Source organism: Mytilus californianus, unplaced genomic scaffold (genome assembly GCF_021869535.1).
Source record: "Mytilus californianus isolate M0D057914Y unplaced genomic scaffold, xbMytCali1.0.p SCAF_2, whole genome shotgun sequence".
NCBI lineage: Eukaryota > Metazoa > Mollusca > Bivalvia > Mytilida > Mytilidae > Mytilus > Mytilus californianus.
Genome location: NW_026262668.1, coordinates 104,356,850 through 104,373,027, shown reverse-complemented (window position 1 = coordinate 104,373,027; position 16,178 = coordinate 104,356,850). Strand labels below are relative to the sequence as shown.

General features: G+C 31.5%; 2 protein-coding genes across 2 annotated transcripts in view; one reads left to right on the top strand and one right to left on the bottom strand.

Annotated features, from left to right (window-relative positions):
- The window catches only part of LOC127730660 (cytosolic Fe-S cluster assembly factor NUBP2 homolog), a 35,784-nt gene extending 28,151 nt beyond the window's left edge, over positions 1-7,633 (bottom strand). Inside the window, exon 1 of the mRNA XM_052239173.1 lies at positions 7,556-7,633. Coding sequence (XP_052095133.1) covers positions 7,556-7,588 — 33 coding nt within the window. The 5' untranslated portion in view covers positions 7,589-7,633. The remainder of the gene's footprint in view (positions 1-7,555) is intronic.
- Positions 7,634-7,828: 195 nt separating this feature from the next.
- LOC127730650 (protein Lines homolog 1-like) lies at positions 7,829-15,730 on the top strand. The gene is made up of 5 exons (XM_052239149.1): positions 7,829-7,984; positions 10,792-10,875; positions 11,962-12,631; positions 13,121-13,313; positions 14,777-15,730. The coding sequence occupies exons 1-5, from the start codon at positions 7,892-7,894 to the stop codon at positions 15,657-15,659; spliced, it is 1,923 nt and encodes a 640-aa protein (XP_052095109.1). The 5' UTR covers positions 7,829-7,891; the 3' UTR covers positions 15,660-15,730.
- Positions 15,731-16,178: the final 448 nt, after the last annotated feature.

Below are 16,178 nucleotides of genomic sequence, written 5' to 3'. Positions count from 1 at the left end.
CGGAACCCTTACAAATTTTTTATATAGATTAGACCGTTGGTTTTCCCGTTTAAATGGTTTTACACTAGTAATTTTTGGGGCCCTTTATAGCTTGCTGTTCGGTGTGAGCCAAGGCTCCGTATTGAAAACCGTACTTTGACCTATAATGGTTTACTTTTATAAATTTTGACTTGGATGGAGAGTTGTCTCATTGGCACTCATACCACATCTTCTTATATCTATGACTTGTGTACATTTTTAGCAACATCCTAATCCCTACCAGATTGATGTGGACATATTTGTTAGCTGGTAATTCACTCCTGTATTGGAATTTACACAAATAAAATTACTTGAATAATTTTTATATCTCAAAGCTATATAATTCTACATGTGGTTTACAGTGTTTCAGCCATGATTTGAAAAGGGTACTTTATAGAATAGAGAATTGGGTTTTTTAGCATGTAAATGGAATGAAAAAACTATGTATTGGCTACCTAAACTACACAAAAAACCTGTAAAATATCGTTTCATCTCAGCCTCGAGTAAGTGTTCTACAACTACTCTTTCAGTGCTTTTAACTGGTTCTTTAACAACTATCAAAGAACTTTTCATTAACTTTTGTAATAAAACATAAGAAAATAGTGGAATTAACTATATTTGGAGTGTAAAAAATTCTTTTGTTTAAGATAAATTACATCCTAATGATGGTCCTTTTGATTCTGTTGACACTTTTGACTTTCAACTCTTTACATTACACTTCAAAACAATCTTATCAAACAAATGTTTTCCTATTTAATTAAATGGTCGTTTGATAAATCTGATTGCAAATATATTTGCTGCAACTCTTGTAAAGCCTTCTTCTCTAGTGACAAAGGTAAATATGCTAGATATACTAACTGGAGGTGTGATGAGATGATTGCAGCTGTTAATTTTCTCCTTGATAACATTGGTGTACGTTTCAGCAATGAAGTTTATCGACAGGTTGTATGTATACCTATGGGCACCAACTGTGCCCCTTTAATAGCAGACTTGTTCTTGAACTGTTATGAATCACAGTTTATGGCCAAACTCAGTAAATTAAGACCCATCTTAATTGTATTTAATTGATAATTTCAACAACACTTAATCTTATCTTGATGATATTTTTTCGTTAAATAATCAAGAATTTTCTAAAGATACTGCCGAAATTAACCCACAGGAACTTACTTTGAATAAATCAAATATAAACAGTAATAACTGTCCTTTCCTGGATTGAGATAGAACTACTAAACTACACATCTACACATGCTTAAACTGAAGCATTAATAAAATTAAAGCACAATTTTGAGTTCCTTTTATTGTAATAGGTATGGATTATTTCCCTTTTCATTACTAAATTATATGGCCACAGACCACAATTAATTCCCCCTATTAGTTCTTTATAATGTTTTGTCGCATTAAAAAAAATTTACCTGTTTTTTTTGTCAAATCTTTTGTGTGTGTAATGTACAGTACAAGTCCAAAAATATATCCAAGTTTCAGAAAAATTGAACGTTTACATCTTACAAATTTAGCCAATACACATCCATACCCCTATGGACAAGTCAAGAGATGTTCTGAAAACTGTAAATATTACCTTTATGCACCTGGCCTAATCACTCTTTCCATATCAAAATCAGTTAAAATAAAACATCCAAAAATTTATTTCAGCTCTCTTCTTTCATTTCCACCTTATAAAATCTAAGAAATGTATGAGAAAAGGAAAGAAAAAAATAAAGAAAAAATACACTTTAATTAAAGGGAACTATATTCGTGGACAACGAAAAGTGGGATCATTAATTGTGGTCTGGGGCCATATCAGGCTGTTAATGAATGAATGAATCTTTATTTCCTCCATGTATATGAAGATTTTGCATACAAAGAAACAAGTGATTTTTTACACAATAAACAAAATATCATACATTTTGAGATAAATACACAATACCGGTACACAGTTACTGGTAAACAAAAAACAAAATGTTTATCAATCAATGTCTATTCAAAAGTCAAAATTAAACCTGTTTTCAAAAAATATATGTCTGAATTTTTTATACATGGGGTAAACATGTTTTTCTATGTAATACATCATTCTAGACCAGACCGTAGGATCGAGTTCGTATACTGTATCATTAACAGCTTCTAATAGTACTTCAAGAAGGTCATCGTCGTCTAGATTGAAAATATCCACAGACTTTTGAATGGGCAGTTCATCAGCAATTTTATAGTACATAACATTTCTTTCTTTTAATAAAACATGACACTGCATTATTAGATGTATATCAAAAGACTGTTTGTCACATAGAGTACATGTGGCTTTCTTAATGGCTGTTGATCCTAAAGCCACAAGTGCTAAAAGTCCCAGTTTTGCATCGGGATATATAACTGTCAACCGAATTAATCTATGTTCACAGAGGGTAATGTGAATTTTAGAGTACCGTATGAGTTCATTTCTATTTTCTAAATTACTTTTCCATCTATTTTCCTCATAAATTTCAATAGACTGACAGACGATTTTCAACCACAGCAATTTTTCTGGTTTGTAATCCTCATTTAAAGTTTCAAGGAAAAAAAAGGTCGTATCTAACAAGAGTTGTAATAAGACTATAAGATATAGTGTTCAGCATTTTCATCCAGAATAAATTGACTGATGCACATGTTGAACAATTTTTTATGAGTTGTACTAGATTTACTCCTGCATAATCGCCCAAAAAATAAAAGCTTGAATCTGTCAATTACAGCTTCTAATGACCATAAACCAAGGTTACTTGTAGTTGTGTCCGTTGGTGAATATTTGTCCTAGCACTGTATATATCGGGCAGCATATCTTTGTGTTCTTTCTAAAATTTCTGTTTCAGAATTGGATAGTTGACCCCATAATTCGCAAGAGTACAATGCTGGAGGAAGAACAAAACGTTTCCATATTGACGTGTTTGTAATCGGTGTCAGCCCTTTCGGATTTACTCCAACACTATACAATGAGTGTAGATTTTTCTTAACTTCTTGGCGGCATGTTTTGTCCTTTCAAACATTTTATCATTATTTGTTATCAATGTACCAGCATAACTTGTATCATTTTTACACGCAATTGTTGTATTTCCAAGCTTAATGTCAACTGTATTATTTACATCATTTTGCTGAATAATATTATTAGAAGTCAAGACACAACTTTTTGATCCGTTGTATTTAAGTCTTCATTTGCAAGCATAAGTTTGTACACAGTCGAGAAGACCTTGAAGGCCTTTCGGCGAAGCACTAAGAAGGGTTGTGTTGTCCGCAAGAAGAATGGCAGGAATGTTCAAATAACCAATTCAATTCCACAATTTCCAAAATCAGCTGCACTATTAGGTCATTTATGTACAAACAGTATAGCCAAATTAGAGTAAATCCATTATATTGTACTAGCAGATTTGTAAGACATGAAAAGAATGCTCCATAATTTACCAGTTACACTGATTTCTTTCAATTTAAGAAAAAGTCTGTCTGCCAGATTTTATCAAAACCCTTCTCGTTATCTAGAAAACCCACATAAAGGATATTTTTACTTTTCATGAACAAGTTAATACATTCTTTGAGTGTGTATAATGCGGTAATAGCACCATGTTCAGGAACAAAACCAAACTGTAATGGATCAGGAAAAGTCTTATCAAGTGCAGGCAGCATTTTATTTATTCGAGGTACATGTAGGACTATTTTTCATGTAATTTTCCAAATAGGGATGTTAAGACAATAGCTCTGTAGCTGTTCAGATACTTTTGTCTTCGTTTTTTCCTTTATATAACAGAATAATTATGCCATGACAATATAGTAATGGTACATATTCGCATTTAAGTATCAAATTAAACATAACAAATCCATTTCAACAAAGTATTGCCGGCGTATACATTGTAATATATGTTCGTTGCATACATAGTCCGGTCCTGGTGCCTTACCACATTTTAAAGTTTTAATTTGCTCAGATATTTCATCCTCAGTGTAGGGCATATCGAAAAAAGGATTAAACTAATTTGACTGCTATATTCACAAGTTTTTTTCTGTAACATCTAGATAAAAAGACTGATCAAAATTGTCATTTTCATTAGGAGTATACAAATCGCTAAAATAAGTACTCCACAACTTGCAAATATCCCCGTTATAAGTAGCTGTATTTCCATCGTAAGTCAAACATGTTGCTGGCGATTTTTGTTGTCTATGCTTTCGCACTACATGATAAAACTGTTCTATGTCCATTTCGACTTATTTTTGCACATCAGCAAATTTTTCAGATTCTCTTGATCGCTCTGCTTTACGTTTATGCTTTCAAAATTCTCTTTTCTTTTCTTTATTCTGTTTATAAAATATATTGTCATTGTTTCCTGCTTGTCCCATTTAAAGCGGCATTTTCGAGCTTGTTGTTGCTCATTATGATAGTATTCTAAGCTATTACTTTTCCAATATGGTTTTAGATAGTGTCTACATTTTCCAGTGGGAATACAAGAATTTGAAGCGATATGTACAGCATTTGCAATATTTGAGTTTATATGTTCTATGTAGTCTTCTTTTATTTCACCTGATGAGTAAAACTTCAAAATTAAGCAATTTGTCAAGTTCTGTTTGATAATATTTCTTCTCCCATTCATCACATCTAGCATCTTCGCTAGCCAAGGGTTACAATCCAGGAGGGGACTGGATCGTATCCCTTGGCTAGCGAAGATGAACATCTAAGACCACATTAGGACTTTACGACCAAGATGAAATTCATTTGATGTATTACATAGCAAATTTGTATTTAAGAAAATCAAAAATGATAATGATCTGAAACATTAAATGGGCAATCATTTCTGACTTCTAAATTTGTAAAGCCATTAAAAAAGAATTCTGGAATGAAAATACAATCAATCATAGTTTTACGTGTCATGTCTTTAGACCTAAATGTAAAATCAGGGCCTTTACGACCAGACATCATTGGCTCAAGAGATAAATTATTTTTTGTAATGAAATCTATGACATTTTTTTATTTACTTCTTTAAACTTGTTAATGAAATATCTGTATTAAAGTCACCACCAATTACTGTTACACATTTAACTGACATTCTATCATAAATACTACACACAGTTTGAAAATATTGTAAATACTCTTCAACTGAATGATTTATGGATGGTAGTAAAGTAGTTATTATACAAAAGTTTTCATAACCATGCTTGGATAGTTTGACAGCACAAATTCTGTCATTAACACATAAATTATATGTCTTAAAACTGAGTTTCTTCCTTACAAAAATGGCTCCGTACTCCCCCAGAGCCTCTGTTTGAATTTACTGAACAAGAGCTATAGCATGAAAATACTCGAAAATCATTTGCTAACTCATATAAAAATGTAATATTAGTTCTTCAGTGTTCAGTTACAATACATATATCAGAGTCATTAAGCAAGTTTTCAAAATATGAGGTGCCATACATAGCGCCTCTCATTTTCCAATGGTGTTATCCGTAACAACTTGAGTAAAATAACATACAATAAATTGAACATGAATGTTATTGATGTTTGTTGTGTGGGATATAGTATCGCCAATACACGCTTTCTGGCCATTAGAAGTCATCATTTTCTATTGCAGCAAAATCCATCTCATTGACGTTAGCAATGTCTTTGTATTAATGCTTCGTCAGCAGTTTTATAAAAGTTATATTAACACCTTTACTTAACGCAAATTGTCTAATTACAGTATCAACTAGTTCATAGTTTAGGATGAAATTTGAATAAAAAACCAGGACAGGAGTTTTGAGTAAAAAAAAGACAGGATGAGCAACTTGGCATAAAAAAAAGGCAGGATGACAATTTATGTAAAATAAACAGCTGCGCCATGAGCGCATGATACGCCCGTCAGGATTTCAAAGAATAAAGTTCAATAACTTCTCAATGTCATACCAGAAATTTATAAAAAACTAAAGGGAGGCTATCTTAATAGATATAAATCAGTCGACAGTTTAATGAAAACTGCTAAAAGCATTTTTGAGTTATTGTATGAAAACTGGAAAATCCCCCTTTTTTTAATGAATAAAACCCCATAACTCAGAAACGTAAAATCTAAAATTTATAAAAATCGAAAGGGAGCTCATGTCAATAGTTATAAACAAATTACCAAAGTTTCTTGCAAATTGCTGAAAGAGTTTGTGAGTTATTGTCTGAAAACTGGAAAATCCCCATTTTTTTAATGAATATAAAACCCCAAAACTCGGAAACCTAAAATCTAAAATTTATAAAAAACTAAAGGGAGCTCACGTCAATAGATATTAACAATTCACCAAAGTTTCATGCAAATTGGTTAAAGCGTTTTTGAGTTAATATCCGACATGTTGACGACGAACAGACAGACGGACAGGCGGACAAGGGTATGCCATTATATGTCCCGTAAACAGGCGTATAAAAAGTCACGCTAAACTGATAAAAAAAAAAAAGGCAGGACAGAGATCACAACTAAAAAAAAATGCAGGACAAAATTTTTCATCCTAGCCCCCCATAAAAATCAAATGGTAGCTCCCTAACTGTATTTTATCCACAATTTCATCACATTTGTTGTTTTCAACTGTTTAAAACTGAACAAGAGGTGATTTTATAATTAAGAAGATTGATTTCTCCAGACTTGAAGATCATAGAAATGACAAATCGCCATACCTGCACACTTTTCAAAATCTCCATGGGGATTTTAGTGCAAGAGGACCTAATGTTCCTCTTATATTGTCCAAAGTGTTCTTAACCTACTACTAAATTGTTTGAATGAGTATATATGTGTTTAAATACCCTTTTAACTCATTTGAATGCATGCATGTTTTTAGGTCTTCAGTTTATTTAATAAAGAATTTCAAAATTCGGGTCAACACCTCTCGCTGGGGATATCCCCCATAAATCAGGATAGTTTGCAGCTCTGAATCGCTAAGAAGATATTTTTAATCAAAGTGCTTGTGAGCACTGAAAGGGTAAGGATTGCTTTCATTTTGCAATTTTGTGAATTTAAAATAAAACATTGAATTGTAATTAGCTAGGTAAACTATAAATATGAGTTGAGAGTTATCAATATCTTCCTTTGTTCATGATTGTTTATTGTAGATGAACCTATTTTTATAACAGATTCATACACCATGCACTACTTATGTAATTTGTGATAAACAAAGGTTTTCTTGACAAGTACAGTAATTCAAATACACATAATATATTGTAACTTTGAATATATATAATTATGACAATGACTGGTTGGATCTAAAGAATGATCACTTCACTACACTATTTTGTTTGAACTATCAAATGTAGTGATAAACCTGAGAAGATTTAAATATCAAGTCAGTACCGTAGGGTTTTGATTGCATTTCATGCAATCTTTACCCAAAACAGTACGTTATGGTTTGTTCTAATATCTTTTGATTTTGCAGGTATTCGACACTATCATCAATAAACTTTTCCTTTCTAGGAACGGGAACCCTACATGTTTAATATGTCAAAAGCGACAATTTAAAACCCAAATGATTTATGTAATTAAAGTAGAATAGTTAATTATGCTTCTTCATCTCTCATAGCTGTTTTCATTACCGATTCTGCAGGGCATTCTGCTAACTGTTCCATAGCACACACTTTATGGTGAAAGGAAGGAATTTGTAAAATCGAGAAAATGGGTTTCGAAGTGGTATTAGATTTTATATAACAATTTTTTGAATATCTTGAGATGGACTTGTAGATATTAAAACATATATTTAGAAGACTTCTTCGTTGAACTGGTATTATATGGGATACCATTTACAGCAGTTCTACCTAAAATTAACTTTTGTTAAATCTTTCTTTTATTCTTGCTTCTTTACACGTGCTTCCGGAAAAATGTAAACAAACAAAGCGAATACAATGTAAAATCTGTCATAATTAGATTTTAGTATGCAGGAAGCTTTACAACATGTTAACTGTTGCCAAAGAGCCTTTTTAGTGGAAAGGGACACTAGTTCTGGTTTATCTTTAGCATTAAACCTGGTACTTTGTTTTAACTCGCTTTGAATTTTATTTGATACAGTAATGCAAATTGGACCGTTCGCTATTTGGAAATCTGCGACACTTGAACTATTGACGTCATACAACAATCACTTTTCCATTGTGGCATCAGATATTTTCTATTGTGAAGAAAAAATTTTACTGAACCTTTGTGTCGAATTTGTGATGTCCAGTAATGGCAGACAAATAGCTATAAGGTGTATAAAATAATCGCACCCTAAACATTCACCACCTGTATTTTCGTTTGCACCATACACGTTCGCACCCTATTTTATTCAAATACAGGTTAAGTTATTAGATGTATATATCAAAATGTTTATACAAGTCTAAATTGAAAACAACCTTCAAACCTAAATAAATTGATTACCAGATGTAAAAAATGGATCTTGCATATTAATTTAACACCAAACAGAAAACAATAAATTTGCGGAAAAGATGGTATACTGCAAACATGAGGTGCAAAAGTTTGTACACCATATCTGGATTTCAACATTTAATGTCTCTTCAGTGATGTTAGGGATCGAAACGGTTTGGAAGGCCATATAATTTACCTCAACTTAGGATAGACTCTTGCATTTTAAAGATTCGAAATAGGATGAACGGATCATATAAACCTGAAGGAAAATATAATACAAGCCCAAACGAAAAAATATAAACAAGTCTAAATTAAAAACAACCTTCAAACCTATGATTGCGTTCGATAAAAACTGCAATTTTTATACGTGTGCATGTAAAACAAATTTCTTGGTAGAGGGGTCTAAATACAGCACAAACAACATTTTCCAAAAGACCAAAAAGTGAAAAAGTATATTTTAACAAAACGCATTTGACTAACAGGTCGAACAACTGATGTTCTTAAACCCTGCTGACTGCCATTGGCAATTGCCAAATAAATTGATCACCAGATGTAAAAAATGAATCTTGCATATTAATTTAATACCAAACAGAAAACAATAAACTTGCGGAAAAGATGGTATACCGCAAACATGAGGTGCAAAAATTTGTACACCATATCCGGATTTCGACATTTAATGTCTCTTCAGTGATGTTAGGGATCGAAACGGTATTTGGAAGGCCATATAATTTACCTCAATTTAGGATAGACTCTTGCATTTTAAAGAGTCGAAATAGGATGAAGGGATCATATAAACCCTAAGGAAAATATAATACAAGCCCAAACGAAAAAATATAATCAAGTCTAAATTGAAAACAACGTTCAAACCTCAAAATGTTTATATGTATTTTCATAAATAAAAAGTTGTGAATTTTTAAAATTGACCTTTATCTATTAAGAATTAAATAGATGGATCATACTCCTCCTCCTCCATATTTAATAATATTATCTTTGTTATTATAATATTAGAATAAATTGATAAAATGCCATTCAATAGAATGCACAGGTGACAACAATAAGAAAACCGGTTTCATGTTTATAAATACCTGTGATAATCAAATTAAACAAAATTTACCTACAAATGTGTTTGTTCTGTTTTACACTATGTATGAAAAAAAACAATAGTGTAAAGTTACTCATCGGAAAATATAAAATATACACGCCAGATTCCAGGAATAAAAGTATGCTTACATACTTACCTTAAAAATTTTAGTGCTCTTTTTTTCTTTTATTTGGAATAGTGCATGATTTGAATGATTGTGTGAGCTTAAAGTTTATTATTGTTGATGTTTTTGATTGCTTCAAGCTTTATAACACATGGAAATAAATGCACCAAATAATCATAATTCCATATGTATACATTGGTACCTTCAATCTTCTTTACAAATGGAAATAAATGCTCTGTAGGAACTTATAACTAAAATACAGCACCATGAACACCTGTAATAAACATGTGCTTTGTTGCCTTGGTTTTGTGTTATTCGTTGTTGTCGTGGCAATGTCATTGTGATGAGTTTGATAGCAGTTTGGTATCTACCCCTGTCTTTTACAAGTCTTAGGTGAATGAACTTGGCCTTTGATCATCATGGCAATATCATTTATTTCGTTAAAATGATTCACAAAACACCAAAGGAAACCTGGTTACCTTTTTAAAACAATAAAAAAACATATTATCTTTATTTTATATCAACATGATCAATACACTAACTAAAACACGATTAAAAAAACATTTAAAAAGGATGCGAATGTGTGGGTATGAATGTTAAAGGGGGTGAACGTGAATGGGAGCAAACATGATTTTTGGCGAATGGACCCTGATTCGTAATCCCCAATACAAGTTTTAGTTGTTCCTGCATACATGTATGTTTATTAAAAACAGTAAAAGATTGTGAGAGAAAAGAAGAAGTAATGCAATATCGTATTTCAATAGATGATAATGTGAATAACATGTTAAAGTAGCAACACTTTTCAGAAAGTTATGTATATACATGCAAGTGAAATATCTCGCTTATTAAAATTTTTATTTTATATATTTCATAAGGGTCACAGTTTTGCCAAAGCACTGTCACATGTATTTATCCATCATTATTGCATGTATATTACTGTTATTACATTTTTATTGTGTAAAAGTGAGATGCTACTAATTTACTAAACTGATTTATTTCACTGGAAATGTAAAACTAGCTTCATACACCTGTATACAAATTACATTTTCTTGTAACTTTGAAATTTAGAAGATGTGTATAAATAGGCTTTTGCGTTTTATTCAATCCAACTTCGCTAATTTCTGAATAAAATATGTTTAAATCAAAGTTAATTTGTTTTCTAGTATTTTGTTTCCCAATGATACATTGTATCAGACAAAGATTAAACTGTAACATTTATTTTCTTACAGCTTGAGATGAACATTGAAGATCCATTTGTAAATTATGGAATAGCAGGTGCCCTGAAAGTTTTTATGACCAACTGTAAAGAACAAGTAGGATATTACTTATTTTTTGAATGAATATATATATACAAAAATAAGGAGTTCTGGTATCATTTTGAGATCTAAAAAAAAGACGTTTAAACCTTTGACATGTTCATGTGCATTACCCAAGTCATGAAACTTTTCTGTGGCCGTTCTGATGACCTTGCTTGCAAACCAACATAGCTGAGATAGCTTAAAATATAAAATAGGGATAAAATTCCAGTTTTGTCTATTATCTTGAAAACCACTATTGAAAAAGAAAATCTGAAGGCAAAAATGTTCAGAATGATAAGATCTACCTTCTGTGTATTTACATCAAAAGTGTCACACGTCTTCCTGAGGAGTTATTTCCCTTGAATAAGGAATTTTACCAATTATTTTTATTTTTGCGTATCTTGAAAATTATAATAGATAAGACATAAACTTTTTGTAGTAAAAATGATCAACAAGACAAGATCTACAAATAAGTGTACATAGCTGAAATGGTCTGTAAGTTCTTTATTGGAGTTATTGCCCTTGAACGATGATTTTTGCCTAATTTCTTGAAAATTTTTGAGATAGATTAAAACTTTTAAAAGGCAAAAATGATGAAGAAGACAATATCTGTAAAGATTTAGCTAAAATGTAGATGAATTTTGTCAGTTGTCTTCTTCAAATAACTATTTTAACTTTTTCTTGTGTTTTGGCCAAAACTATATAAAGATAGAGAGAAACTGTAAACAGAAAAATGATCAGCAATACAGGTTCAACTAAAAAGATATTGTAGTCATGAATCATCTCTAGTCTAAAATGTTGGAGAATGTCCATTGAAGAAGATGCACATAGACCAAGGTGAGCGACACATGCTATTTAGAGCTTTCTCTAGCTTTTGTGGGTATAAATTTTCATGGTTTAAAGCTTTTGTTAAGGAAAATTGTATTTTCATGAAAACGTGATGGTGTTTCGCCAGCAAGCCTATAGGAAATTTATACTTGATTGAACATTTAAATTTGTGGTTAATGAAAATCCATGAATTATTTATTGCATTTTTCTTGAGATTATCTTCTTTATTTAATTATTAAATTTATTTGAAACAAAATATTATCTGCCTTTCAGACAGAGATGAAATCTTTCTCTTTACAACTAGTGACGAAATTAACAACTGATCAGCCATGCTGGATGAAACTAAGAACTCTCACATGTCTTAATGGGGCATTATCAAGTAAAACATTTGTAGAAATTGTCCAAAACAACATTCTGTTTGATCATATTACAGTAAATTGGAATTGTATAATGTGTTGTATATGTAATTTTGATTTAGAACTTAGAAATGGCAAACTTGGACAAAAAGAATTGTGTTTATATGAATTTATAAGGCTTTCAAAAAAAGTTGTAAAGCTAATCTTTAAAAGTGAGAAACCAGAAAAAATTGATATTTTGAAAGACATTATTAATTTTTCAAGAATATGGAACCTTATGGTGAAGTGTAAGGTGCCAGTATTTACAAAAAGTGTTTTGAAATTATTAAATAGTTTATTTCCATATGGAGATTGGTCTTCACTGTCATTGAATGTAAATGTGGTATTCAAACAGACTGCTGAGAACATAATCACTTTTTTCGATCAACATGGATTTACTGTCATTCGCCTAGGACATGGTTGTGGCTTTACAGGTATTTCTTGTAGAGAAAATTCAGCAGTGGACAAAACAGAACTACAGTTAGTGATCTTATTGACTTTGAAAAGCATAGCCATTATTCTGTCATGGAAACACTCACCAGAAGCAGGTAAATTGTTTTGGTATAGAAAGTTTCCTGCTGAAATACATATACATTCATATGTAGAATGTAAACATAAACAACATCTTTTAATTAATAAAGCAATGTGAGGTTAATTGGGTAATTTTAGTCATACTGTCTTGGGTCACTTAACAGCATTCATTAGAACTCTTAACTCATACAGCTGGTGCATTAATGGCCACATTAACTGCATAGAACCCTCAAGCCCACTTAACCACACAAACCTTATAAAAAAAGGCATCTATTAGTTTTTATAATTGTGGTGTTTTCCTGTGCCTTATAACCAGAGATAGAAATGTCTACACAATGTGTTGTTACCATTATTGTATGATGAGTTAACTATCCACCAGATACTAGATGATGTGGATGTAAGAAATTACAGGTCATTGTATAGTCTAACAGATAGCTTTTTTTTAAAACATACATTGATTGAAATTTTAAATGCTTGCCATTAACCTTTCTTCAATTATTTTTCAGGCAATTTTATTTCAGCTGATGTTTGCTTAAAGTGTCTCTTTGAGTTAGATCTGTTTGTAAAGTTATTCAAAAGTCCAAGGGAAAAGAAACAGACACTTGATTGGGTTTATCAGATGTTTGAAGATCAGGATGACCTATGGGTTGAATCCCTGGTGGCACTATTAGATATATATAATCAAGTTGTTCTGTTCAGGTAGTATTTTATTCAACATATAAAAATAAGAAGATGTGGTATGATTGCCAATGAGACAACTCTCCACAAGAGACCAAATGACACAGACATTAACAACTATAGGTCACCATACGGCCTTCAACAATGAGTAAAACCTATACCACACAGTCAAGCTATAAAAGGCCCTGAAATGACAAATGTAAAACAATTCAAACAAGAAAAATAACGGCCTGATTGATGTACAAAATAATGAATGAAAAACAATATGATATACACCAACAAACGACAACCACTGAATTACAGGCTCCTGACTTGGGACAGGTACATATAGAATGGGGCGGGGTTAAACTAGTTTGGTAGCGAACCCTCCCCCTAACCTGGGATGGTGTTGCAACGGCATTACACAAGATCAAGCCATACAAAACAAGAAACGAAAAACAAATATGAGAAACAGCAACAAACGACAACCACTAAATTACAGGCTCCTGACTTAGGACAGGCACATATAGAATGTGGCGGGGTAAACTAGTTTGAAGGTTCCAACCCTCCCCTAACCTGGGACAGTGGTGTAACAATACAACATAAGAACAAACTATCAAAATCAGTTGAAAAGGGCTTAACTCATCAGATAGATACAAAGCAGAAATACATCTTACAAAAGCACAGAGTGGACATGACTTTTTATACCAATACCAAATTATTTTCCATGAAAAATGAAAAAAAGTGCTCAGATGTTTAAAGTTACAAGGGGAAACTTTTTACTGGGTCCTTCATTAGTGGATTTAAATCTGGAAAAGGGAAGATCAAGCATAACTAAAATATTTAATCTTTTGAAATTATTTTTACATTATCTAGGTTCACTTACTGTATATGTTTACCAAAATAATCAGACAACTCCTTATTGCAGATTTTACCCTTTAATGATAATTTATTTTTTGGCATTGCTTGTCTATTAACTTAACAACTATAATAAGTAGAAAGAAACATTAAACTGAAAAAAAATATCAGCTGTACAATATTCACAAAAATGTCAAATGACTAAAGTCATCAATTGACCTAAAATAGAAATTACCTCCTTATTAGAATGGCATATTTTTTTTACAAATGTAGCCTTTCTACTGTTATCTTTAAACTTGTAAGTGATAGATAGAAAATGTTAACAGCTAAAATGTTCTGCAAACCAATGTTAACCAATATAAGTTAGATTTGGATAAGTTTTTGTTTTGTTTCACATGTCAATAAATAATAAAATATAAAGCAAATGTGGTATAATTGCCAATGAGAAAACTATCCATAAATATCAAAATGTTAAAATATTTTGAAAGATTAGTTTGTACTAACTATGTCACAGTCTATGAATGAAGTATTAGGAGATTTCAATCAACATATATAATGTAAAGCCATGTCAACATGTAGTTATTAAATCGGCATTATTATCTTCTTTTACAAGAAAGAAAATGTTATGATTTTATGATTATTTTCAGAGAGATTGATTCACTCCCAACATCATTACAGACTGTGATTAACCCACATCGACAGTTCTTGTTATTCATAAAAGCTACAGATTTTAATGAATCAGTTGTAATTGATTTACTAACGTCCCCTGAAACTTGTTTTCTTCTTTATTTTAATTGTTATCTAAAATTTATGTGTAGTAAATGGGGTTGGTTAATATCAACAGTGAAGCAAATGACTTTGGAAGAGGAAAATTCAGATAAGTTTGCAAAAGGTAATAATCCATCTGGTAAACTGTGTACTATGAACTCTGAACATGAAATTCCAAAGCAGGCTGCTGTAGAACATGACATTTGTCTCTCATCATGTGGTTTAACATTGGTTGGACTATATGATTCAGATAGTAGTGAGGAAATTATCTCCCCTGGTGATCAAACACAGGGTATTGGTGATAGCATTAATGAATTGTCTTGTTTCAATTCAAACTACAGCAGTTGTGAAACAGTGGACTGTCTTCAAGAGAATAACGATAAATATGTCTCTTCCGAGAGTACCGGTAACCTTGCCACAACAACTCCTCCAGAATCAGGAATTTCTTTGAATTGCTCTGTGAATAGTAACAAAGTCAATGATTTACCATTCTCTTATTCCACATGTAAAAGATGTAAATCAAAGGTTAATCAACAGAATACATCAGATTCTGACTTCGATGAGAAATGCAACTGTAATGTCATGAAAACAGATAAAGTGTCTGGGAGTGGTGACATGTTAGATTTATTAATGTCTTGTATTGTAAGAGTAAGAATGAAAGTTAGTAAACTATGGGACTCTGATTTATTTCCATATAATCCAAAGCCTTTGTTGGTAAATATAAGGAAAGCTGAAGAATTATTTGAAAATGATTATATCTGAGATGCTTAAGTGAATATAAGTAAAAATATTTTCAATGCAAAAAGATTGTCATTAAATATGCAAACCTTGTTTGTGTGTGTGTATTTGTTTTCTTTATCTGTCTTAACCTGTAGAGAGTATTTATGGTTGTTTTGGGGGGAAATTAGGTATTGACTTCTAAACTTTTATTCTCTGGATATGCAGCACATTTGTATCTTTTGTTTAGCTACTTAATGTCTTTCATCCATCAACACCAGATCTGATTTTTTTCCAAATTTTTCTTAAACTAGCTATCCAATTTAGATTTGTCCTGTTCCATCCTTGGAATGTCTTCCATCAAAAATTTGTCACATGACATATTTACAAACAAAAGTGCAGCCTATACTAAAAATTTGACATAGATATTACTGTAAATTCAACAACAAAAAATCAAATTAAAATTCCTGCAAAAAGGAAATAGAATCCAATCATGGAGAAATGATATATTTATGATTCTATTTAGAATTATTTACAGTTAATTTGATTGCCAATAAACATGAC